This window comes from Plectropomus leopardus, chromosome 1 (genome assembly GCF_008729295.1).
Source record: "Plectropomus leopardus isolate mb chromosome 1, YSFRI_Pleo_2.0, whole genome shotgun sequence".
In the NCBI taxonomy this organism is placed as follows: Eukaryota; Metazoa; Chordata; class Actinopteri; order Perciformes; family Serranidae; genus Plectropomus; species Plectropomus leopardus.
The window spans coordinates 26,014,876-26,042,698 of record NC_056463.1 but is presented as its reverse complement, the minus strand read 5'-3'; the positions used below and the strand labels follow the sequence as shown (position 1 = coordinate 26,042,698).

Genomic DNA, 27,823 nt, shown 5'->3' with positions numbered 1-27,823 from the left:
CTATATTTTGTGTTCTACTGGTTTAAATTACCTGGTCCATTTGTTTTGCTGAGGAGGAAACCTCTGCAGATAATGTTGCTCTCTCGAAAAACCTCCTGAATGTCTGGATCTTAAGTTGTAAGATGAAAAGGTGAGCACACATTAGAAGGTGACGGGCCAGTGGCCCATCTGTGACAAGTCGAGCAGTGTCTGAGAAACACTGATTTTTGAGTTTTAAATTCTTTACTCTGTTTTTAAGCTGTTTTAATAACCTGATCGGTTTGTTTTGGAGAGGAAGAGACCTCTGTGGAAAATTTAGCTGCTGGTCAAATCCTCCTGACAATTGAACACTAAAGGAGGCCTGACCGGGAGTTCACACATGGCACTTTGCAGTCGGTTGTAATCTGCAATCCTTACTGCTAGATGCCACTAAATCCTACACACTGATCAATTAATATATACTGTATGTCAACATATGGCAAGCTTTTGTACAAATAAGAGTATAAAGGGAGCCCCAAATGGAACAAACAGAAATGATCTTTTTTAAAAACTATCTTTTAATCAAAACTATACCTATCAATCTGTATCTCCTGTGATACAGTCTGCATGTCAAATGACTCCATGTGGGGTCCAAAACCAGGGCTGAGAAACTTTGACGGAAAAATCGACATAGAATGTAAAATTAGAATTACACAAGGACACACAGGGCAGGTTTTAAGAGATCAAAAAACTGTCTGTAACCCAGCAGGGTTGTTCAAAGTTTCAACCACCTTGACAAAGCAGAAACTTTTAACTTCTTATACAACGACTTCACATTTGGTGTTGGTAACTTTCTTATTTTTGGCTCAGTTTGGGGCGAGGAGGAGGGTGAGAGATTACGCTGAGGCTGGCGGCCGGCCAACTTCAACGTTTGAAGATGCCTTTTGATCATGGCTACATATGTTTTCTTTTTTTTCCCACAACATTAATTAGTGCAGCCGGCCCACAAGGCTCATCGCTGCCATCAGAAGGCTCTTTAGTTAAAATTCTCCATTAGCGAGCACACATGTTCACTTACACACACACACACACACACACACCCACACTCAAACAGATTTGTTAAGTAAATGAGAGTAGCTTTATAGCAGCCCTCTGTGAGTAGTAAACAGACATTTACATCACTATAAAAATTGGCAGGATGTTAGGACATGGCAGAGAGCCAGCAACATGTTGCAAGAAGGCTTTGACTCTTAACCAACCTGGGCTCACACATGTTTCCATTACAAATACACATTATGCAAAATATGCATATATGCTCACCCCAATCACAAACTTTCTCCTGCAGAGTGCACCTGCAAAATCAAACTAGAGAGGTGGACAAAAACATAAACTATCCCTCATCCATTCACCCATCATGTCAATAAGCACAAAAGAGATGTTCACACTTTGTCTAATCAGGTTTATTCTTTCTCAGTAAAAGAAAAAGTCAGAAAGGTGAAGCATAAAGTAAAGCCATGGAAACAAAAATATAGAATTTTCCACATTCATTTTCCCGTTTTATAACCACATTACAACAAAAAAAGCAGCTCTACACTAAAGTGTAAGTGGAAAGAAAAAAGGGGTTAAATGAGGTTTTCTTTAAGATACAGAATATTCATTCGTTATGCATTTTCTGTTCATTCCTTCCATAGTCCACCAGGAAAATGTTTGGAAAGTAATTATTTGCTGATTTTAACTTTCAGCACTCTGCTCACCCCGCCTGCAACCTCTCTCCTCTACAGCAAGAGCGAAGGGAGGGGGAGACAGAGAGGGTGAAATAAGGAAAAATAGAGCAATCAATAAGGGGAAAGATGAGAAAAGGAAAGTGAAAGACAGGAGGAGGAGAATGTGTGAGCTCATCATGCTAGCTGGAAATGGAAACATGGGGCATTAAAGGAAGGATGACCGTTAAAGTACTGAAAACCAAAGACGTCTTGTATCAAATTACCTATAAAATGTGGATAATTGAAATGAAGGCCTAAGACAAAATCCTGAACTGTAACAACGGTCACCAATCTCAAACAGAAAACTGAGTGACACTCTTCTGCCATCTCAGCTTCAGTCAAACTCAAATTGTAATGCAATGATCAATCTTGCCCGTGTGTGCTCAAGCTAAGCGCATAGAACAACACAAAAGAGTGTGTGTGCATTTATAAAAGTATAGAGATTTGTGTACAGTGCAGACATTTCAGGCCGAGTCATGAACCATATGCACACTTTAATGTACGTCATGTCCCTGTAAATGCTGTCTTCCAGGAGTTTGTACACCAGCACACATAATCCACATGTTGCTGAAAGACAAAACATGTGGAGAGGACATGTTGTCATACGGTAGGGCTGTAGGGCAGATGAAGACTGAGACAAAAAGAGGAAGACAGGGGAAATCTGACAATTTTAAGTCTTGATCACTCACATCCCAACATAGCGATCCAAGGACAACCAGCTGCAGCTGCCACCAGCATAGTGTGTTTGAGTCCGGCTCACACTGCAAGTTCTGAATTTAGACTTACAGTATCACCCCAGTTCCATTACAACAGCCTCCTTAACAGAGAAGAAACACCTTTAGAATAATACAAAGGAGTAAAAATGTGTCCTTTAGATGAAAAGAGAAGGATGCAAGTTGGCAAGGGGAGCAGTGAAGATCGGGGTTTGATGTCCTGATAACCTGAGGTGGGTGATTAACAGGTGTTTCTAAAAGTTTAGGATTAGGAGTAGCGGACGGCCGGGGGGTAAGACAATGACTTAAACTGAGGCTGGCTTGCTCCGTTTGCTTCACAAAGTCCATGCTTGGCGCAGAGTACAAAGCAGCTCTGTCTGATTTTGAGGTAAAGAGCACAGTCTATAAACAGCGCCAAAGCATAAGTGTACGGAAAAAGTAACCATCCTTTTCTCTTCCATCTTGTCATTCTTTCTTTTTTTCTTTGTTTTTTTCTGAGGTAAAGAGTATAGTCTTAAACTGGCTTCCAGGACAAACATTTGTATAAAGCATTTTATTTCTTCTTGTCATCCTTTTATTCATTCTTTCTCTGCTCACACTTGTGTAGTCAGGAGCTTTCAAAAAATGTGAAGAAAATGTGTATTTCCTTTGCTCTTTATTGTTCTGTAATTCCTGGGTTTGGATTTTCCAAAAAGCATCTTAGCAGCAGGGATAAGATGAACAGAGCCAGAAAACAAATGGGATATGGGTAATAGTGAGATTTAAAAAGAGCGAGCATAATTTAAAAGAAAAGGGGTGGTTTGTATCCAAAAAACTGCAAAAGTCTTGAAAAACCAAAATGAGAAGAAAAAAATCAAATCCCTGTTGGTGCTAAGACACAGTCTGAACACCGAGATTCTGCTGAAGGCGTGCCCTGCTCAGGAGCACTCTTCTCCGATGCGCTGACATGAACGGCCCACCTTACGGTCGAGCTTGACCATCTTTAGGACCGCCTCCTGACGACCACGGCCCAGGTGGTCAAAGAGACACTCGTGCTGCTCTGGGAGCCGATGGAGCATACAGAAGACATAACCTGGAAGGTGGGTGAAGGGTTGGGGTGCATAAGAGGGGGAGTGGTTAATTTTAATTTTTAGTTCAGCAGATGTACAGTACAGTTACAAATTAGTGTGGCTGTGCTTAAATTAAATCTGAATTTATAATGCAGGACACAGAACGCAAAATAATATATTAAGTTATATAAACACTTCATTCAACATGCATCTCTACATGCAGGGTAATTATCTGAAAACATTTGAAATCACTACAACTTACACAAAAAGTAAAAAAAAAAAAAAAAAAAGAAAGCAACACTGTACATGCCAGAGAAAGCTGTAAAACATTTCCTTGAATTTAAAAGTACCTTTTTAAATGCCCATGGGCAGATAATATTTACTGCTTTGCTACCATGTCTTTGTAAAAAGGTCTTTTTGCTAGAAAAGACATTCTAGTTGATAGCTTCCTCTTTTGACTCTATTCAACAGAGGCAGACAACCCTCATCTCTCTCATTGACTCTCTGTCTCTACTGTAGCACTCTCAACAAAAGGCCCTGCCACTGTAGGAGGCTCGTTAAGCTCAGAGAAGCTCGTTAGCTCTCATCGTCTTAAATTCATTCATTAATACACATAATAACACTGCTGGCATTCAATGAGTGGTGATTAAAGGCCCAGTTTGACAGCTGGTTGCTATGCAATTAAAACCTATGTGATTACAGCGCACACGAATGGAGTGGAAGGGAGAGAGTTGTGTAACATTTAAGGCTTTTAAAAAGGGAATGGGCTGCTAGACACTGTCCGAAACCAGCAGACGGTGGAAATCACAACTTCTTACTTTAATAAAAGTACAACGGACTATAAAGGATATAAAGAGCTCATGAAAGATTCTTTATACTATGTATGATAGCATGAACATATCAATCTTTTTTAAAGGAAAAACAAACATAAATACAAATGTTGATTTCCTCCAAGCATTTTAGCTGCCTGAAAATAATTTGCGACAGATGTCCATTACGCCATTTAACTGCACCCACTGACAATAAACACAACGTTTAGGACTCTTTTACGACCCTATTTTAAAACGTTGAAATAAAATACTGTGATTTTGTTATTTCCCCCATTAGAAAGCCTATATCAATAATGTTCCATGGATCTCACAGCTGATGCTTTGTAAATGAACTGTGAATCGAGCTGAGTTTTAAAACATCGATGAGCTGGGAAGAAATTCAGTGATTTCAGTATGCATTTGGGCAATATCTATGGTAAGAAAGTTTTGAGTTTTCAAAGTTTTTATTGCATAAAAACCAAACTGTCTTAAATATTTATTCTGCCTAAGGTGAAACTGAAAAAAAAAGCAATTTCATAAGTAGCTGCGACACACACACACACACACACACACACACACGCACGCACACACACACACACACACACAGTAGAGAAATGCTTTAAACATCTCCAGTTAGTTTAGCAGACATTAATTAATAGGCTAATTATGTTATTAAGTGTTTTTTGCCATCACTGCCACTGCACATGCAGGCAAGACCAAAAGAATTGCAGGCATGGTGCGATTACAGCATTCAGTAGTATGACTGGATGATTACTTAAACAATCAACAGTTTAATCAGCTTAATTCTTCATATACTGGAGCCTGATCACTAACAAAGATTACTGGTTATGGAAATAGTACTGTTTCTCTGTTTCTCTAATTTTATGATAGTTTCTTGCAAAATGAAAAACACGCTGAAGTGCCAGGCAGGAATAAGTTCTTGCTTTTCTTAGATCTCAGAGGAGAGCCTGTATGATCCAATTAGCTTTTTAAGTTCCCGTGCTTTCACTCTGTGTCACACTAACACCTAGTCAGATGAATGTTATAGTCGCTGTGTAGCAGCAGAATATACCGAGTGTGACAACACTGGCTCAGATTCTCTGCTGGAGCTATATTTTCTCCCTCATTTACTATCTGCAAAGCATTTGTGCTTTCAACTCATTATCAGACCTTCTTGGCTTACACTGAGACATTCTGCAGAACCATTAGCAAAGTAATCTGCAATTACAGCAATAGTCAGAAATCACTATAATTGCCACCATTTCCCCTTCAGTCTGTAAAAAGCATGTTTTCATAGTAAGCATTGGACTATTAAGAATGGATGGCCCGTGATTTAAGCAGCGCCTGGTGGAAAAAAAAGGCAAGTCAATTTCCAATTTAGAAATTATTGCGTGGGTTTAAGCAGATGGTCTTTAAGCAGTGAAGAGCTGTGACTTTTTAAGTACTTTAATTTGTATGCAAACAAGTTGATTAGCAAGCCAAGTATTGCTTTAAACTGCATTAGTGTTTGTGGTAATTGGCTTATGTTTTATGTGCAATGTGAAACATTCAGGCTTTCTGTAATGGTTCCCCGCAGGCTAGCACAGGCACTCTGGTCATCGACATTTCTGTCAACACACAAACACATGCTCAGGTAGTACATTCATTTCACTGCACTGGTTATAATATTCACAAAACCATGACTTAGTTAACAATTATGTATTTATGTATTTAGGGGGCAATATTAAAAAATTAAAAGTAATTTATCACCCCAAACACATGCAAGCAGCAGTCTGAGGTCTGTAATAATAGCTACCACGACTTAAAGCTGGGGTACAAAACTTTTGCCCAGAACACCACCAAAATATGGTCAGAGCGATTGGATCCCAAGACGCATTGAAAACACATTGGGTGCATTCACACCTGTACTTAGAGCAGTCTACTTGTGAGCCGATCACCCAGGACGGATGTTAATACCAGGTGTAAACAGGGCCACAATCAGCATTGTGTTAACTCATTTGGCAAGAGCTAGAATGTAACAGAGATGTAACAAGTCCCACACTCCAGCTTATATGTGTACGCTCTTATGTGTGAGTGAGCCTGTGCATATACAGTTGTTACCGTTGATGTGGTTGTGGGTTAAAGTATGTATTCTAACATATGTTTATGCATGTAGAGTTGTATCATCGTACCACAGCGACAGGAGCCCAGCTCTTGCTGAACCAGCTCCAGTTTGGTTTGGCAGCGATGGCAGCGTTTGCGGCTCCGCTGTTTTGAGCTACTGCGCGACGAGGATGATGATGATGCAGACAAAGATGACGATGAAGACTCCTCACCCTCTGGCACCTCACCCACTCTCGCTCGCTTTTCGGGTGAAACATCGCTTTCTGACTCAGAGGCTGGAAACACACATTGGCAAAAATAAAAAAAATAAATGTGACTGTTAGCTGCAGTCATTGTGATCCATAAATGCAACTCTATTAATGTATTTTTCTATTTAACATTTTTGCATTTTTCACAAAAGTAAGAACAACTAAAAGTCAGGAGTCAAATGCAAATAAATAGTAAAACCCTGACAGCTCAACAGTGGATACTAGAACGTCTTAAAAAATTGCTATTGGGCCAAAACTAGTCGATGCAATACAATAACACATGTTTAATTATTCTGTTTATACTCTCCTGTTCAACGCAAGGTAATTTCAATAATGGCAACTTAAAATATTTATCTTGGGCAGATTGTCTGCTCTACTGTGTTTGAAAATACGAAATGTGAAGTTGTATGACCTAAAATATTCATTGTATGTTGCAAATTTCCAATTCTCACAATTGTAAAAATATTGAGATCATAGTGTGTGCTAAAAAGGAAAAAGAAAATAAATAAAGTCAATCTAGCATCATCCTGGGGCGATATAAACTGGAAAAAAATCAGCTAGTCAGATATACAGAATTAGGCAAACAAATAGGTTTGAAAAAAACTGTTTTCTGTGGTGGACAAATACAAAAGCATGTGAAGGTTAATTGACCTGCAAGAAATGGTTTTAAATAATTAATATACCAATTTACTTACAGCTAAAAATTCTCTGCCGTTTATTAATCCCACTACTCACATAATAATTTAAAAGGATTTATCTCTTGTGTCTCTCGTGTGTCCAGGAGAGCTACTTTGACTAGAATTTCAAGAGAAAACTTGAGACCTACAAAAATAAGCTCTCACAACTACCATTGAATACAAACAAGGAGAGAACAGATCATGGCATGCTGGAACAAAAACAACACTTTGTGTAAAATAAAAAGGGTGCTTTGGAGATTAATGATTCTCCTGCATTGGATTACATTCAACTCAGCACCTGAGACAGGTAGAGTATGTAGCTGGTTCCACTGGCCGGCTGGAATTTCAACTCAGCTTTTCTCATCAGTCCTGCAGACTTTTTCCCCTGGCCCAGCCGAATGCTGATCAGCACTCAATAAATCTCTGAGAACTAGGCCAAGCTGAGCAGCCAGATCCCCCTAGCCTGCCCCATCGATCCCTATATGTGCGAGAGCATGCGTGTCTGTACATGTGCAGGCAAATGTTGTTTAAAAAAAACCAAACTGTTTGCCTTTTATTATCCTGGTAAATCTCTGTGGCCAATTTACACCAGCTGTCAATAACTAGCAAGTTATTGTATTTTTGTTGTTGATTAAAAAAAAAAAAAAAGACATTTTATTGATGAACCGATTCAAGCGTTTAATGGGTTGCACAAAAGTGTATCCGGGCTTTAAACTAAAATACATTCAGAGAGACTGCAAAAAGAGAAACGTCGACTCAACTCGGTCACAGCACAAGGTTTAAATGATGCTGTGTGTGCTCACATGATCCCGCTGCATTAGACAAGGGATCAACATGTTCACACACCATTGCTGAGCCTTGCCAGCTCTCCAGTTGTCTTAAGTCATGTGTGAGTTTTCACGTGTGTGAGTGCAGCAGGTGGTGTCACCTGAGGGTAAAAGCACAATAGAGGAAAATGTACTCTAGAAGAGAGTCTGCAGTCTTTAAGACCTCATTAAATTCATTTTAATCAATACTGCTAATGCTACCATCTACACCAGTTCCTACATGTTCTGTGCATTAGCTCTGTCAGAAGTGTGTCATTATGTCCTTTTTTCTTTTTAATAATGCAAGAATCAAACACAGGGCGTTCTTCATAAGATGTGAGAGTGAGCTAAACTTCGCTTTTGTGTAACTAATGTATATTTACATATTGTATATATACATTTGTTGAAAGGTTTAGTCTACAAAGCACTTGACATACTTTACATTTGCACCTTCTCACAGATGCACTCTAATGCATCCCCAATATCCTTCACTTTGCTGTTGCCACTGGAAGTACAATTAACCTGGCTATTTTGGGATCAATCCAGTGACGTTGAGGCTAATGGATCCCCACTCCAATACTTTAAGTGGACATGACAAGCACACAGTACAAAACACAATAATGGACATTGTAATGGTAGCGCTGAGGTGTACCTGACTCAAAGGAGCGTTTTGTGGGAGTGGAGAGTGAACTGAAGACTGTTTCTGTGCTGGATACCTCTGGAAGAGAGATACAGGGAGAAAAAGAAAGAGATAACGTGAAAGGAAAGAGGAAGAAAAGAGGACACAAGGACACTGGTTTCTTACTCGTAAGACATGTTGTAATTTCTCTAATATGAGTGTAAAACAAAATCAAATGTCTTCTGGCTATATCGATTTAGAGCAGACCAATGAATAATTCAACAATAAATCCTCTAAAAATAGACAATACAATCACAAACTGTATAACAGTCCTGAAATTCACACTTGCTCAAAAATATTTGTGCCTTTGCAGTGGTGGCTCCGACACTATGGAACAACCTTCTTATAGACGTACAATCTGTGATTTCTGTTGAGGTCTTTTAAACGCAGCTTAAAATTCTCTTATTCAGGCATTTATTTAGCCGTGTGGTGTCTAGTGTTTGTAAATTTAGTGTGTTGCTTATGACTATTGTTATGCCCGCCACACTTAAGCCTAAAGGAGATCATGCGTTTGCGTGTGTGTGTGTTTATGTATGTGTGTGTGTGTGTGTGTGTGTCTGTCTGTCTGTCTGTCTGTCTGTCCGCAGCCAATGTGGCAAACTACTGTACCAATCAGCCTAATAATTTTTTTGTGCACATTTATGACTGAATGCTCAAGGCCCTCTCATGGTTGCAGCAATTCGCAAATGTTAAAAACCTGTTTTATTGGCTGTTTTTTACCATCATGTGCTTCTGAATTCTCACTTCTTTTTTTTTAAGATAACATTTTTTGGGCTTTTGCCTTTATTTGATAGGACAGCTTAAGTGTGAAAGGGGAAGAGAGAGTGGATGCATACAGCAAAGGGCTAAGGCCAGAATCGAACCTGCGGCCGCTGGGGCGTGGACAAAGCCTCGGTACATAGGGCGCCTGCTAAAAAAAGCAAGCCTTATCTAGTCTGTTGAAGGCCACATTTTGGCTTTCATCTGAAATCCATTGAAAATCTGGGTCTTATTTTGAACCAGAGCATCTGCAGATTAATTCCATTCCTAATATGTTGTGATCAGAAGCTAGGTACAAAAGGAGATCAACAAGCCAACTGTATTTCTTATCCTCATCACCATCTTGACTGTAAGGGATCCCCTGAGCGTATCTGGGCCTCAGTCCGGTTGCCTGGCTGCTTTGTTGTCATTGTTATTTGATAATTGTGCCTTTATCCTAAATGGTATCTTTTTTGTCTGTTTTAGTTGTCTTTTTTGTTTTCATTTACTCCTTTGTTGTGATGGAGCCTACACACAGTTAATACCATTTAAAGTCCAGTTATGAACAACATGGATAACAGATTTCTGGCTGTGTTTTAGTAATTTAAAATATATGCATCCTCATAATTACAAAGTATCTATATTTCATATACAATGCCTATTGGCAGAAGAACTCAATCTGCTCTGTCCAACACGTTGCAAACTTGTCAAAAATAGACAAGGCAGTTTTTTTTCTTTAACTTCTGGGACACCTCTGAATCGGGCTGCGGCGCATTTGCCACAATTACGAGAATTGTCTAGACTGGCGGATATCTGCAGCCTAAGTGCACTTTTCTAGTTTATTCCTTTTTTTACCATTTTTATGGTCTTTTTTTTTTTTTTTTTTGTAACAATTTTACTTCTGTGAAGCACTTTGAGACCTTGCTCTTTGAAAGGTGCAATACTATATAAACCTAACTTACAGACTACACAAACACAAAAACAACTACAGAAGCCAAACAACTGTGTAAAACCTTGTTAAACCGCAACTGGTTAACAGATTAGGTTGCCCAAAAAGGAACATAGTTAATATTGTAACAAGTAGAGGACAGATGATGTTGGAGAGTCTCCTGGTTGTTGCTCAGATACTGCGGTACCATTTTCTACACGGTAGCAAGATAAAAAGACCATGACTGAGGTGTGTGGAATCCTTTACTATGCTGTGGGCTTTTTTTCACAGAGACTGTGATAGATATCTGTAAAGGAGAGACCACCGTCTGTATGTGTGCAGACTGAAGACAGTCAAGACATGAGTGACTGTAGGTTTAAAGAAAAAAGATATTATCCACCTAATCCTGATACTGCTTTAAATGCTGGTCTTGAATGTCTTGTTTTGCACAGCCAGTAGTTAGAATCCCAAAGATCTTCAGTTTACATTAACATAACTGAGAAAAAGAGAAAACCTTTACCGCTGAAAAGCTAGAACCCATTGACCTGTTGACATTTTGCTGGAAAAAAAAACTAAAGTAATTAATCAATTATTAAAATAGCTGCTGATTAATTTCCTGTCAACTGACTAATCAGTAATTCAGTAATTCAGGAATTTATATAGGCTTCTCTACATGGGTTAAATGTTGAACTTAAGTTGAAATTTTTACTTGTTGATGGTGCATGAATGAAGTTAACATGAGTAAATGAGTTTGTTAGGTGAATGTTGAGCCAAGTTCCTGAGGATCATTTTTTAATTTCCCAAATCATGCAGTAGTCATGCACATATGCATATCACCCAAAAGCTCCTGCTCTAACAGAGGACCAGGTAAGTGTGGACACGTTTTTTCACAAGTTCCACACATCTATTTGGTGCCACTTGTCCTGGATTGGCCTCCACAAATAACCTTGTCACTGTACAGTGACCGATGAATTGGAAATTGTAGGTGTCCCTCTTAAAACCTTCACTTGTGAATGGATACCCTTTGCTATCATTCTTTCTATCTGTGCCATGAGGACAAATATAGCCAGGGCAGGGGCACTGCAGCTGCTGCTGATAGAAAGAAGAAGCAGTTTTCTAAAGAAGGATGCCCTTAACTAACACACTTCTAAATAGGCAGCCGATGTAGCATACATTGCTTCAACATGTAGGGAAGCATTCTAAACCGAAACAGACTGTCTTATATAGGCCTTACAGCGACATTATGCAACTTTCTACCCTCGTTCATTCCCACACCCCAAACAAGTGTTCTTGCACTATTTAAGTTTGGTGAGCAGGTAGCATCTCCTAAGGGAAGTACATAACACTTTATGACATTTGTTAGCTTGGCTGCTAGCTCAGTATTCTTAACACTGACATCATGGCAGATGTAAAGAGACCGAAGAGGAAGCATGCTTTTCTGGCTTTTCTGACCCACAATCCTCTGCGCAAGGAAGGATGCGTCACATTGTCTGAGCTGCAGATGACAGCTCGACAGCTTGTTGACAGCTTATTTTGACAGCTGTCAGAAGCCACAATGACAAATGACAACCAATCAAGTGACTGATGACCAGTTGAATAGATATTAATAAAAGGAATAGGAATTGTTTGAGTGAACAAAATAATCCTAAAGATAACCAACAACAAAAGGACATAACTATGAAAATGACAATGACAGACATGCATATGTAATTTTACTGTCATGAACATGAACATACGTTGGAATCTAAAGTCTCTTAAGTTATTACTTAAAATTAAATCTACATAGATTGCAAAGTAATGGATACATAACCTAAAGGGTCAACGTTTAAAGCGCAATCTAATAACAAAGTAGTATGTCCCAATTTTATGCATACTCTATGCAACAGTAAAACAGTGCTTTGTAGGGGCCGCTGCAGTTCGTACTGATAGTATAAAGAAAAAATAGCAATTGGGAACTCAGAGATAAAGTGACAGAGCAAGAGATGAAGCAAAAATAAACTAACAAACAGACAAATGCAGGTTGCAAACTTTTTACAGTGGAACTGTCCTGATGTAAGCTATAGTGATCCATCTCACTGCTAATGGGAAAAAAAACGACAATATGACAGCAAGGTGTCCATCACTGCCAATGTTATTTCTGAAAAATTGCCTACAGGCTTTAACCATATTGGTGTCATCACCGTGTTGCTGAGTTTCGTAGTTTTCCCAAATGCCAAGAGTCACACTTAGCAAAGCATATATGTGGGCTGAAAACTATGGCCCATGGTAAGCCACTATAGTACATGAAAAACCCTTTGAGCTAAAAACAAAACCTTATAACATGAATTCCTTACTGCTTAAATGCTGTCTTACCATCCTGAGCAGGTAGAGATGGCGCTCCTGTCTCTCCTGGTGAAGAGTTGCCTGATGTGTTAGGCAGCGACATCAGCGACTGACTAATGCTGCTGTTTGGTTCGTTACAGAAGATGTCTGCTTGGCTGCTGCTGGAGCTTGAGGAGGCCTTTGGGGCACAATCTTCATCTGGCTGTTTCTTCTGAATGTCTACAAAAAAATGTCATGTGGTCAAACATGTGTGTGCACCCGTGAAACATGTTTAAATGCATCTTGCTTTGGGTTACTGAGTGGTTGTTAACTTTTTGACAGCCGGACAAACAAGAGTGGCATAGGAGGAACTCAGGTGCACTATTGTATGATGCTAAATTTCATTTAGAACTGGTGGTACACTGACACAGTTCTGTTTAAATCTTATGTAAGCAGACAGAATTTTTAACTCATAGCTCTGGCAAACTTCTTGTCAGAGGATGGACTATTGTGACATGAGTGAAAAGAGCCAAAATATTCTGATGAGATCTGAGCAACGCTACCACACATGTGACTGCCAAAATTTGTGGTTGTGATGACAAGAAGTTTATAGAAGTTACCAGCAGCTGTGCTGAACAAGAGGCAGAAATTACCATGTCCACCCAGGTGTCATGTTTTAATTGTTGCCAACTGGAGTGGATCAGAGCTGGAGCTGATAAATACTAGTGACTACTTGTATTCGAAATGAATGCTGATTTTTGCTTTTTGCACTATAGACAAAGACCAGATGTTAGTGGGTGTTAGTGGATTTTTGTCCAGTGGAAAAGGGGGTTTAGACTTTTCACTTCTTGTCATTTCAAGGCCTTTCCACAATTGCTGAAACACAATATCAGTCAACCATACAAGAACACAAAAGAACAAGAACTTACCTGCAAAACATTTCGAGCAGAGATTCATAGTTTTGCTCGACCTGAGGGAAAGAGAAGACAGGGAAAGCATGTGTTAATCAAATAGCATGAACACGAGTTGCAAAAGATGCAGAGTGGGATGCAGAAAAAAACGGCTCATTTTAACAACATGTTTCCACGTTCCCAGGATGATGCTTTATTTCTCATTTGGGATCCCAGCAGGGGAAAATTCAAGATTGTGATCTGGGCTACAGTATTAAATTATTCACTGAATCCAAAGCTGCCATGCTATGTACAAGGCTGTCAAGGTCTAAGCAGCAGACTTGCCGGGAGGATAAATCAACTGAGGTGTGACTTTTGTTTCGATCTATTTCTGCACATCTTGCAACCTACGCAGGAATATCAAATATAAAAATATTAACTAAAAATTTAAAACCTTACTTTAGTTTAATGTTTCTGAAACCCCAAATGTCGCCAAGGTTTGCAATTTGTAGGCAGTTAACACACAATGTAATTGCAGATGCAGAGGTGATTTTGCATTAAAACAGTTTTTTTCAATATTAACATGCAATCAGTTAAGTTTCTTTATTCCAGCAAACACGCTCACTAATGTTGACTATACATGTAACTGTAAAGCAACAGGGAGCTGCAGTAAATAGATGTGGGAATCACCAGTGGTCCCCCTATACAATATTACTGTGATTTTAAATGTTTTGCGATTACACACAGTGTGTTATATTGCAATATATTACAGTTTTCCAACCACAAATTAAGGAAAAAGTTGGGAAAAGTTAGATTCTCAGTTATTGTTTTTGTAGCCTAATTTTTTATATAGATCCGACAGAAATTTGGACTTACATATAGCATATCGGTAGTGGTAGATATATAACACAATCAAAAGTCTGGTGTGTAGGATTAAGTGGCATCTGGCAGTGAGGCTACAAGTTCGTAGAAAAACTAACAAAGCCGACACAAAAATATGAATAAGCCTTTAAAGAGCCAGTGTTTTGTCCATTCTGGGCTACTGTAGAAAACATGGTGGAACAGGAGGGAAAGGAAACACTCCGTATGGCAAATTTGTGTTTCCTATAGCAGTTGTGTTTCATTGCCTCAGTCTAGGCAAAAGGATTGAGATCATCTGGGGCAAGAAAGTTGGGGTAAGCCAATGAGAGGCAGAGGTAGAGGGGAATCTATCCTCGGCTATCCTAGGAATCGCAAATTTGCGCTCAATATTTCTATATAAAGACCTCATTCTTAGTTAACAAAAAATAAAATGATTGATGTTTTCAGGTGATTATGAATAAATGACAATGGAAGTATGACAATTACATACCCTTTCTGCCAATAGATTCCCTTAAATCCTACACACTGGGTCTCTAAAAGGTTATAGTCAGATAATAGTCAATGTCAGTTATCTCTGACTAACAAAGACTGATTGTGTAGTAATAATAATGTTGCAGCAGTGAGGTTAAAAAATGTCAGTATAATGGAGCAAAATGGTAAGTAAGTGTTGATTTACAACAAAAATCTGAAGGTCTCTTGCCTGTGTGTTGGCAATGCACACAGTTGATGTGGTCTGATGAAGGTGAGCAAGAGAAAATTACAAATGTCTTCAGCCTGCCCTTTTTACAAACTACAAAAGCTTCTGAACACACGTTTCCCTCCCTGTTATGGATAAAGACCTTTGATATAAAATTGCTGTTATAGGTTTGATCACTGAAGCCTTGCTTATTCTGGTGGCACAACTCGATCACAACAGATGGCTCTAGCTTTCCTCTGGGAGGGCTCCTCTCATTTCCGCTCCAGCCCTCGTCCTTACTGTCTGCGCACTGAGCGTGACGGTCGCTGCTATCAGTCACATTCTATTTATTTTGGGTGCTTCGTTGCACACCTTTGTCCTCATTTCTAAATGTAGGGGTCAGCTGCAGTCAACCTGAGGGTTGTCTATCAGTCTGCTGGTATGTGTGTTCTTGGGTATGAAAGATAAAGGAAGAAGCAGGAAAGAATGATAGAGAAGAAATCTCATCATGAGACAAAGGCGGTGAGGAAGGCGACAGGTCATATCCTCATGTCAACCTTATAAATCAGAGGCAATCAAGTCACAGATTAATTAAGGAACTAAAAGGGGCGAGAAAGGATGAGAAACATAAACATGCAGGAGGAAGCTGCTGCCTGCTTGTTAGGCTGAGTGAAGTTTGAACAGAGTGCACACAATCAGTCGATCTCATAGTCAGCACACTGCTGTTACTAATAAGTATATCTGATTGGAACAGACAGGAAGATGGGCTCTGTCGCCTTGGTGATGCAGCTGATGAGTGACACAGAGGAGCAAAGGGTTGGATTGGTGATAAATGTTTTGAGGGAATTAAGTTCAGCTGAATATGACTGATATGAGCAGTAAAGTAAAAAAAACAACTTCATAAATAGAGATAGGAGTCTGTTAATAGAGAGGCATTTTGTCAGCCAAGCACAGTTAGCTATTAAAAAGTGGTACATCTATGGGGAACGAAACAGCGACAGAGAAGAGCTCAGCTGTGTTATATGTTAGAGCGCGAGGACAGATTATAAATTACAGTTCTACATTTACACCTGGAACACATCCAGTTGTTCTTTGCTATGCTGATGGGCCCCTCAATAAAGGCCGTAAGGCCAGCACAAGTTTGCTGAGCTCATCCATCAACAATTCAAAGTGGCAACTTCCATGTTGAAAACCCATGCATTCAATACTGTTGTTAATCTGAAACATTTTTGCCATCAACAGCAATTCAGGGCTAATTAATAAATTAATTGATTGCTTGCAATTGTGTGACTAATCCAGCTATTCTCTATTGCCCTGGCAACAGCAATCTTCATTACTTTTCAGCATTATACATCGTTTGTGCTAATATGAAATCATTACGGTGGGTCGGTAATGCAGTGGTATGGATTTTACAAATCAATTTCATTATCATGTATCCCACACAAAATACTTCAAACAGAAAAGAAAGCATATGATGTAAAGCATAGTTTGGCAAAATAATGAATATTTATCAAGAGGTAACATCATTTCTACAGAGGTATCTTTAGTATTAATTAATGTTTTAGGCCTTTTCCAGCAACAGAAATGCAATGATTAATCAATTAGTTTGCAACTTTTAAATTAATCACCAGCTAATTGATAACTGATTAACTGGTTTCAGTATTTTAAGAAAAAAGTCAAACTTTCTGATTCCAGCTCCTTAAATATGAATGTTTACTGTTTTTATTCCTTAAGGACATTATACTGAATATCTTATTAGTCATTTGAGGTCATCATCTTGGGCTTTAGGAAACACTTTTTGGCACTTTCCAGCATTTTTCTTTTACATTTTATAGACCAAACAACTAATTGACCATTTGATAAAATAATCTACAAATTGAGAATGGAATAATAATAATAATAATTGTTAGTTGAAGCCCTAGTAAGTAATGCTATATTGTACACAATTGAGCAGATCAATTTTATGGCAAAATTGAAGTCACATTTGAACCTTAAAATAAATGTAACATTACATATATGCTCCACCAAAAACCTACAAGAACTAACTTAGCAGCTAACCATAGAATGTTTTTTTGCAAATGGACATGACAAAGAAACAGGACTTTGTTTGATTTACTATGTTAAGACAAGCCCCATTTAAGCTGCACTTGCCAACCTTGACATGAGCTCCATGGACACATGCACAAAACTAACAGAGCCCAATACAAACAATCCACGCCTGCAAGGAGAAGGAATGCAACAACTGATAACAAGAAGCTTGCATGAGCAGATTGTAAATAACTAACCTTACATCCGACAAATTTGTGATTACTAAGCCAAGACGTAGTTCAGGTTCATGCCTTCTGCAAATAAAAATCATCTTCTCCTCCAAACTAGGCAATCCAAACAAGGCATTCAATAATCTTGGTTTATTATGATACGTTTTAGAAGCCACAGTCAGTGCAGCTCTGCCAAATCAGCTACAATCTAAATTTCGAAAAGCACTCCAGGAGAACTTCTCTGATACCATACTGAGAAAAAACGACTAAGAGGGGTGAATAAACATATCATTTCCGCTTCTTTATTTGCCTCCCCTGTCAAAGATCACTCTGAGACAATTAAGTCTCTGCTCTCAGGGAGAAATAACAAAAGGAAGAACAAGCATTCATCTCCTGCTGATGTCAGACGCAATTATGGTTTATGAGCCACAGAGCACCAATCACAACCATACACTGGTGCACCTGAAGGACCCTCTTCAAGGAAGTTTGGGGCAGAAAGAGACAAGTAGAAGTCAAAAAGTAAAGGGAGTGTCCTGATGCTATGAAACAACCTGAAGGAACTTATGTTTCAAATGTTGTCATACATCATGCTGACAAGTGTGGAGCATACAAAACGACTCAGGTGATTTCAACCCATTCCCATTTTTCTGTCCCAACCTAATGACATAATGTAATAGTCCTTCTGTCCTATGGGTGATCCAAGGACCCACACACACCCCACAACAAAGCCTATGAGCAGGAGAATCTAACTGAGTGGACTTTTTACACAAAATCCATCATAATCAAGAAACAAGGCCTGCCCTATTTCAAAGGCCCCACCTAAAAACTAGAAACAGATAAATTTAACCTTATTTTGCCCAAATCTTGAAGACTCTATTTGTGCATACTTAGTGCACTCTCAATGTCCCACAAGCCTCTGGTCAACTGTGTAATGACACATTCTGTCAACTAATAAAGTCAGAAAATTTGACACACATGACCACATCACATGTATTATTTTCGAATATGTCATTTGTTACTGGTACATTTATCACCTTGAAACTAGGATGAACATGTTTCCAGGGGCATTACAGATAAATGGAAGTTATCGATATATTAAATGAACATTATTTGGCGATTTTCCGCTCTGGGGTTAAGTGAAAGATCATAACTTGTACTGAAAAACACTGGTGTCTTCAACCCTTGCCCCACCCCTGGTTTCCAGTGTCAGTGTTGATCACAAACTTTGAAATACTGGAATTATTATAATTGGAAGTTTGTTCTTGTGTCCTCTGGTATTAATCGTTTTCATTATTAGATAGTCTGCAGAATATTTATTTGACTGATTGATAAGTTGTTGGGTCTATATTTCATCAAATTCAGGAAAAATGCCTATTATCTTATTGGGATCTTGTTTTGTCAAAACTTAAAGATATTAAGTTAACTATAATAAAGGAGTAAGAGAACCAGAAAATGTTTACATTTGAGAAAGTGGAGCCAGAGAACTTTAACCATTTTTTCTTGAACGATTAATCAGTATGAAAAATTGTTGCCAAAAGTTTCTGGCAATCAACTAATTGATTGATCAACTAATTGGCTCATGTTTTGCTACTACAGAGGACACAAATTCCTACCGAGCAAAAGCATCTCCAATCAGGTGAACCTTTTCCTCATTTTCAATAGGGAAGGTGGGGGTCTTATAATCAAGGTTAACTCATATTCAGGCAACACTGTAAATGACAGCAGTTATGATTAAGTGGCTTTAAAAATTAAAGGTTGTTTTTTTTTCAATTTCTTACGCAACAATGTCAACTGATCATCATCTACAAAATCAGTCACACATTGTCAACGAACGAGGTATTCAAAAGAACACTCAAAACATTTTAATGCCAGGTGTGACATGACAAACTTAGAGCTTGTGATCAGATCACCCAAGATCCATGTTAATGCCAGATATAAACAAGCTTAAAGACATTTTTTGATCAAATACTCTCTGTGGTATTGAGATCTAATGGCTGCAATAGTTTTTCTTTCAGGTCATTTCCATGCTTATCCAACCAATGAGTGGGTGAGCGGTTGCTTCCAAGCTAATCACTTCTTAAAATATGCAAATTGTGAATATGGTACTTTAGTGCACTAGGGAGGCTCCCTGAGCTTATATTTAAATGGGAAAAGAAAGAAAAGAATTATATTCCTCTACTATTAAAAAAACAGTCTTCATTGGACTGGTTGGGTAACACATTGCTTCCACTCCTTTATAACTGAGTTGAAAATTGAAGACTGTGAAAAAATGTAAGCCATTTAAGTAGAACATGTTAACCATATTGTGTTCCAAAGGTGTACAAACATGAAAAAAGCAAGCCCTATCTAAAGTGGGATCTTTGTACAAAATGTAGCTCATAATAACATTTAGATTAATGCAAACAGTAAACAAAATGAAAAATAATCTCAATTTAAAAAACCATAATGCATTTCTAACTGCACGTTTCTGATATTTTTTAATGTCTGCTTTTTCAAATCATGTTTACCACCGCAGATGTCCTCTAGGGGGGGTGTAGGCAGTATTTAAGCAAACTAAATTGTCATGAAAAGTAATGATAAAATCATGTGAAGTGCTGGTAAATTAATGCCACAAAACCTCATGGTATCTTGGGTTCATATTACTTTGTTGAGCTGGGCAAAGCTGACACGATTGCCAATACGCCTGACACCATATATTGTTCTCATGATGACTTCTGTGAAAAGGAAAACTAAACAAGTATAGAGTTTCCATTTGGGATACGGCGAATTGTTGACATAATTACCTCATGTAGTTGCACACTGCAACATGTATGGTTGAAAGAAAAAATGCTCCACATTGGAGGCGTTGACTTCCAGAAGCTGGAGTGATTACTGTAGTGTGGAATCAGTGGCATTGTTAGGTTTAGGCATCCCAAGCTACAGCCCTGAATGTTTTAGCAACAGACTTTTTGGCCTCTTCTGGCAATGACGCTTTCAGTAAACTCAGTTTCCAGCTCCTCTGGCCGAAAACAACTGAATCATCAGCTCAATCATAAAGGATTTTTCCAAAAGAGACAGAAATTGCCAGTTAATTTATTTTATATGTATACACTATAGACTCAAGGGTACTTATTTTGTATTTGGCAACTATTTAGGTATGTCATTTATGGCTTTTTTTTGTTGTTGTACTAATTATATTTTAACCAGAATCTGAATCTCACTCTGAATTACTGTTGCTCAGAAAACGAAAGAAATGAGAGACAATTTTTGTTTAGGTTTTACTAGGGCTGTCAGCTGTAACACTTTAATCGTGATGCGAATAAGGTGCGTACACAGTGCATAACTTTTTTTCTTGTTAAATCATGTTAATTGGCTGTACCAGGCTGAGTTTTTAAGCTACACTGATGAAACTAGAAGACTTAAGGAATCCAGTGGTGCCAACCAGTCATGCTTCTCAGGTAGGGGGCTGGATGACGCTCCAAAATTAGGATACATTTTGGCAATGGAAAAACAGCAAGGCCATTTCACAGGGGTCCCTTGACCACTGACCTAAACATTTCTGAATGAAAATGTATTTTGTGGATACCAGTGAGTCTCCCCTTTACAGACATGCCCGCTTTATGCTAGTCTCAGGCAATGTTTTGCTGTCATTTGATTCCTAATCAAGACAGTCTGGCAAGAATTACTTGCAATGTTCTGTTTACGCAGAAATATTAAACTGTGACAACTGTTGTTTTGTTGCAATTGTTTGTTTTTAAAATTAATATATAATACGGTTTTTTTTTTTTTTTTAGAATTTTGTCATATCATCAAGAATATCGTTATTGCAAAAAAATAGGCCATATTGCCCATCCCATGTGTCCATATGTTGCAGTTTATAGCACAATTTTCACCGATAAAAACCGTCAGTGCCAAGTTTCCACACAGCTCCAAATGTGACAGTCTAACAGCTGCCCTGTGTGCTAAGTGCTTCATTTCTCAACTTGAATACTTAAAAACCAGTCAGCATATTAGCGCTGTCACACCTGTCACATTACCTGCATGGCTTATCCCACACCTCTACCCTGCTCTTTGCCTCTGCATGAGAAGGTAACCGAGGCCAGCTGGTGTCAAGCTAGCAGCTAATGCTACAAAACAATGGGGAGGGGGTAATAACAAGAAAAGCAGCTCATCCCTGTTTGAGCTGCTAACGCTAGTGGCTAGCGACTCTGCTAAGTGCTGGCAGGGAAAGAAAGCAACTGCGAGCAAGACATTTGAGAGGTTTTTCGCCTTACCCCCAGAAGCCACAGGGGCAGCGAGGAGGTATAACGTTAACGTTACTCGGAGGTTTGCTGCCCTCGCTCCCCGTGTCCCCCATGTCGGTCTTCCGTGTGAGGCTCTCCGCGTAGCAGGTGAATCCGGGGATGGAGTGAGGGCCTCGTATTGGCGTTCAGTTCCTCTAGCTTTGACAAGTACACAGTCAAAACCCCGGCCAGCTTATCCTTCAGTGGTTCAACAGACGAGGAACGATTTGCCGACACGAGCGGCCACTGACTCCGTTAACTGAAAACCGTTTAAATAGACGTTTAAACATTGAAGCCGTCAGAGACAACGACGGGCAGAGCCACCGGGGAATCCTGGGCCGATCAGCTGGAGAGGGGAGCGAACCACTGTCCGAGAGGGGGGTGTGTAGGTAACAGGGCAGCCAAAATTTAACTTTTGTGACAGAAAGTGACAAATACAGTTATGATAAATATAAATGGTAAACGTGCTACAGTGCCAAGGGAACGCAGCGTAGGCTGTGCTTCACTTTTAAAGGTTTGCTTTTGAGAAGTACTTCAGTTAACATGGTATGATCCGCACAAAACTATCTTCCCACTAGCTCCGCTTCCTACAACTAGAGAGAGCCCACAACACCGTGGTACAGTATTCACAGCTGTCAGTAGGCATATTTTACAGTTTTTTTCCATTGCATACCCACAAAAGATGGAACTGTGCACACAATTTTGAACAGCTTGAATCTCGTGTATCAACAACAGGACTTCAGACTGCTTAACTGAGCATATTTTCAGTATTTCCACTTAACTCATTCACTTGTTTTCGTAAAACTCTAAACACAAATTGCATCATTTAGGACACTTTGTTCACCCAGAAAACACTGTCCGGCTTCAAATTGCCACACTCTTAATACCAAATGGTCTCACTCATGTCTCACCTGTTCAAACTCAGTTGGCAAAACACTCCAATCATGTGTCAGAGCACAAAAAAAGCCCCTCAGGTCACCTCCTGTAGGGTAAAAATGGAGCAGTGTGGAGAGCAGAGAGGAAGGCCTACAATTAAAAAAATGTCATTTTTCAATTATTTGTAGTACAGTAACAAACCAATATTTGCACCTTTTTGTATTTATGCCCTGATTTCATCTCCAGAAAGACAGACTGAAAATATTCTTACTGCAGTGTTTCTCATTTCACTTACAGTATCAGTGACAGAAACTGTTTTGCCAAAATAGGTAACATTTGTTTATCCCCAGAACTTATACTGTTTGTCCTAAAAATGCAGCCTATTTTGGGTCAAATAAACTTCACCATAAAAAAGGGGGTGTTATATATGTATTACGCAATTTTCATACATCTGAATATGTAGTATGGCCTCCTGAGGCCAAAACATATCTAAACAGTATTTTGATGGTGTTGTTTTAAATTTATCACATCAGTGTTAACTGGTGTGTGTATTTTTTTTTTGAGAAGATAGACTATAGTTTTGAGCACAGCATTTCATTTTGCTAGACACCTGTGGGATTTTGACAAAATGGTTTACTCTTTACACTTTTGTGTTCAGAGTTTTGAGAAATTTAGCTATAGTTTCAGGAAACATACTTATGGTTGAGGATAAAGGTAGGTAGAAAAAGAGCAAATTTAGTCTATATTTCCTTCATTTTCCATGGTAATATCTGATTTCATTTAACTGGACCCACATTTTTGTTGTAATAACATGTTATTGTATCTCTTTTTGTGAGACACACAAATCTCTAAAAAGGCATGTTTTTCTATGTCCAAAAAGCAGAATCATGGTGAACATATGCAATCCTACCTCCACAGGCTTTTGTTTTTATATGTAGGTTGATGAAATTTACCATATTACCATAGCAACAGGTGTGCAGTGGGCTGAAAATTATCCTTTGCCATGCAAAACATTGCAATTTTAACATGTAACAAAAGTGTAGATAAAGTTAAGGATGGCTGGTTTCCATTTAGCTGCCTTGGTTTTAGGATTCTGGCTTGAATGGGACAGAGCCATCTTTAATGTCATTAGTAACACCTCCGCTTTTCCACTTTGACAAGTTCAAATGCCTGTGAAAAGGTCTATTGTGATGTATTTTACAATGTTCCTTTTATAGCGATAATATGCGTAAACTGAGCACAGTCATAACATATACACAACATAGCATGCCTTTATCACCTTAACTTACAGTTACTTTAAAAGACTGCTTAGGCAGTTTTGATCCTCGTTAGCTTTAGGATGGTAGTGTCTGCCGGTCGTTCAAGATGTCCTTCAGTCTGTTTCCAACACTTTATTAAACTGCTGAGGGTAAAAAACTCCAAAGTTAGTGGATGGATTGCCGTGAAATTGTGCTATTCATCTAATTTTATAAACCCAAAAGGACAAATTCCATAGCAATCACCCCTGAAATGTAACTACCTGAGAACAATGCAGCCTACTTACATGAAAATGTCATATGTTAAATACCAGCATGGAACATCCATTAAGTCTCTCTCATTCTGACTCATCAGGTAGAGGTGTAACTAATAATGTCAGTGTCTACAGATGACGCCTTCTTGATGTCAGACATTGGTTTCTGGACCGCCATTTTTTGAGTTTGGCATATTGGGCATTCCCATCTTGGTTTTTTGGATCAAGTATTTTTTTGGTGGATGGGTGGCGCTGTGGATGAGCAAGGGATGGATCTGACTCTTAGACTGTGGCAATGCCTCACAGACAGCCAAGCAGCCCTACTCTTAAATGTATGTAACTGTAACCTTGATTAACCTAAATTAGAGAGTCAACAGGTTTGTGCTACTTAATTCATTACCAAAAACATGTAATCCTAAGCAATCATTTTACTCCAAAAAACACGTGCAACTTGTTATGACTAAAGAAACCTAAGATTTAGTGTTTTGCTGACATCACAGGTGGCTACAGCTGTCTGGTTCCTAGCTTGGGGATGAGGTTGTTTCATGTTCACAAATATTGATGGCACTGTCTACGACAACAGAAATAGCATCAGTGAATTCTGCTTTTCACCTCAAAATGACTTTCAGAAGAATGCAACACTTTACTTTGGAGCCAGGAGGTTTGGATTCCCCTCAGCAAGACCTGCCAAGAAGTAGCTTCTGTCTGCAGGGAAGGACAAGTGGGCCCTGGGTGGAATGAAGATAGATAGCTGATAGTTCATTAGCTAGTTAGGCACAGGGAGGGGTATACCGCAGAGGATTGCAGAATCTTGTATTTCAGCATTGCTCAGAGCCCATATTCCAGTACAGGGCCAAACAATGCCCAGCAAGGGTTTGGTTATTATTTGCCTCTCAGTCTTAATCAATGCACACTTTTCTTTGGTGACCTTCGCACCTTAAGACTGTGTATTTCTGATGGGACATATTGTTTCAAAATAAACAGATAACAATGGTAATTTGGTGTGGAAAACATGGCCATGGCGAGCCCCAATTTTGGCCCCACAGTGGAAAAATGGTTGTTACTTCTCTCCCCACAGCCTGAGTCCAGCCTCGGGCTTGGTTATCCTCTAGAGATTTGCAGAACACCACTTCAAAGACAGATCCCCTCTCCTTACATACCGTATACCCTCTCTCCCCTCCCCTGCTATAAACACAAGAACTTAAGGAATTAATTAGACACTGGATCAAACACGGGTTAGCAAATTCAGCTTGCTGAAGATACCAGGAGTAGTGTAATCACATGTTGAGTGTTGTATCTCTTGTCATGCGGGGGTATCTTTGATATGTATGTGGAAGCCTGTATTTCATTTCAGTTCCAGCATGACAGCTTTTGCTGGCAGTCTCTTGACCTCTCTCTTATTCACTGAGGAATACGGTTAGGGATATTTTGCAGAGCTTTGCTCCTCACACTGAGGGACAGTACTACCGCTCTGTAAAAATGCAATGAAAAAAATTTCTTCATACAGCAACTACTCCTTGATGGCCTGTTCTTTAAAGAGAGTCTCTGCCACAAGGGCAGCTCCCAAATTCATTCTTCCATGGCTCACATCAAAGACGCAGAAGTTCTGATAATCTGTGAGACATTACACAATCCTTTTTGTGTGGAAGGTGAAAAGGTGGAGTAGTTGAGCAATATATTTATGTTTGGGGTAACCTAAGATGGTTTAATCGTTATCCAAGGTGTTGCTTTTCCATCCATGTACCAGTGATATATATTTATTTTTAGATAAAGTAACAAATCGCAGCTTACACTGTGCATGCCGATTACCCAGCTACACTTGCGTTGCTTCAAGTGTCAATAAAGAGAGTTGATTCATGGCTGCTAATATGAAACGCAGGCTCTCTACAGTATGCCATTGATGGATTGTATGGGAAATCTATGTGAACACATTTGTCCATAAATGAGAGTCTTTCTTATCTTTTAATGCCATTCCCAGATAGGCAGGTGGGGTGTTATTGACTGGGGGACCAGCAACATGTCACAGCTTGTAAGATTTGCTCTGAGGGGGGTATATCAGAAAGCAGTCTTACCTAGTTTTGTCAGATAACTGTGAAAACAACATATTGATTTGAATAAGCTAGCTATTTGGATTTTTTCTTTTTGGATATTCTTTGTTATATTTACTGCAGGCCAGGTTTTAAGTTTATTTAATAGTTACAAAATGACATAACAGTCCTATGAAGTCTGCCTTAAATGATTATTCAAGTTCAGTCTCTCATGCTATTCCTCTTACTGTATTTTTGCAAAACACTTGACAATGCATTGTAATGTATTGCACTTGCTCTGTTTTGGTTGTTGAATGGTGCTAAGTGAAAATGCTTTTTAACAATATGACATTTCATCTGCACAAATGCTTATTGACAGTCAGGGAAAACCATCTTTGACAAGGAGCTGAGAGATCATGGCACGGCTGTAGCAGCAATGGCTGAAGATAATGTTTAGAAGTACACACAGGCAGGATACACATCAGAGATGACCCTGCCAGGCAGCCAGTAAAAGCTGTTTGTGCTCCTTCATTCAAGACAAAATGACCCCCACCCCCAAATAATTCCTTCTTAATCATCATTCCTTCTTGTCTCTCCTTTCCTCTCTTTCACCACAATTTCTTTCTTTACATTTTCTTGCTTATGTACATCTTCCTCTAGCTTTTTCTGGCTCTCTGTCATTCTTTTACACAAACAAATACACACACACACACACACACACACACACACACACACACACACACACTAACCATCCAGCCTCCCACTGTGTGCAGAATGTGTATAGGGAAGCCACCCGTGCATCAGGCGGGGGAGCCAGCATAACCAGCCTCCCTACCATCTCACTATCTGCTGATCAAAGAGCCGCTAAACAGCCAGAAACTACAGCGGTTGCAAGAGCGGAGCATGCACAGCAACACAATTAGCAAGCACCACTTTTTTTATATGCTAAATTCCACTCTCGATCCCTGACATTTTCACACACAAACACAGGCATGCATATATGTGCATACAAATTTGGGAAGTATAAACACAAACATGCAAATACCTCTTGTATTAAATATTTTGCACACACGTATACAAAGATGAACTTTGGTTTCACCTGTGATTGACTGTTCACGATGTCATCAGCCACTGATCTCTAAGTTGCTCAATTAAAGTTAGTGAAGAACCTTAACAGGGCGAGGAGAGGGAAGGAGGAGGGAGATCAAAGAGAATACAGAGAAAATCCTGGCAGGAGAAAGAGAGAGAGAGAGCGAAGGAAGAGTATGTGTGAGAGAGTGCACAGAGACACAGGGTGTGAGTGAGAGAGAGACAGAAAGGCTGGGAGACAGTGAAAAAACAAAAACAGAAAAACTCACCCAGTTTTCAGGTTTCTGTTGTAATAAACTGTCTCCACCAAATGATGTAGGAGTCATTGCAGAAGTCATTTTTATTGAAAAATCCCCATAAGCTGGTAGAGTTGGTGAGAAAACAGAGGTCAATTCATGTCATTAACAATTTATCAGCAGCAGCATCCACTGCCCTGGGCACAGCTCCTCCACACCTGGAAATGGTTGAAACACAAAGCAGACAAACAAATCCACATTTTTTAGATTGGTGGGCAGTTTGTGTGTGTGTGTGTGTGTGTGTGTGTGTGTGTGTGTGTGTGAGAGAGAGAGAGAGAGAGAGAAAGAGAGAGAGAGAGAGAGAGA

At 39.2% G+C, this 27,823-nt stretch overlaps 1 protein-coding gene across 1 annotated transcript; it reads right to left on the bottom strand.

The window, feature by feature from the left end:
- Positions 1-1,400: 1,400 nt before the first annotated feature.
- On the bottom strand, positions 1,401-22,049 carry LOC121959780 (AN1-type zinc finger protein 3-like). Its single transcript, XM_042509305.1, has 6 exons — positions 21,711-22,049; positions 13,702-13,742; positions 12,824-13,012; positions 8,779-8,844; positions 6,464-6,670; positions 1,401-3,506 (listed from the first exon to the last, which is right to left on the bottom strand). The coding sequence occupies exons 1-6, from the start codon at positions 21,791-21,793 to the stop codon at positions 3,352-3,354; spliced, it is 741 nt and encodes a 246-aa protein (XP_042365239.1). The 5' UTR covers positions 21,794-22,049; the 3' UTR covers positions 1,401-3,351.
- Positions 22,050-27,823: the final 5,774 nt, after the last annotated feature.

Excerpts from the sequence above, each read along its gene's own strand:
- LOC121959780 (XM_042509305.1), bottom strand. The coding sequence starts at position 21,793 with ATGGGGGACACGGGGAGCGAGGGCAGCAAACCTCCGAGTAACGTTAAC. Across the intron at positions 13,743-21,710 it reads TGCCCCTGTGGCTTCTGGGG|GTCGAGCAAAACTATGAATC; the intron begins GTAAGGCGAAAA and ends TCTTTCCCTCAG. Across the intron at positions 13,013-13,701 it reads CTGCTCGAAATGTTTTGCAG|ACATTCAGAAGAAACAGCCA; the intron begins GTAAGTTCTTGT and ends ATTTTTTTGTAG.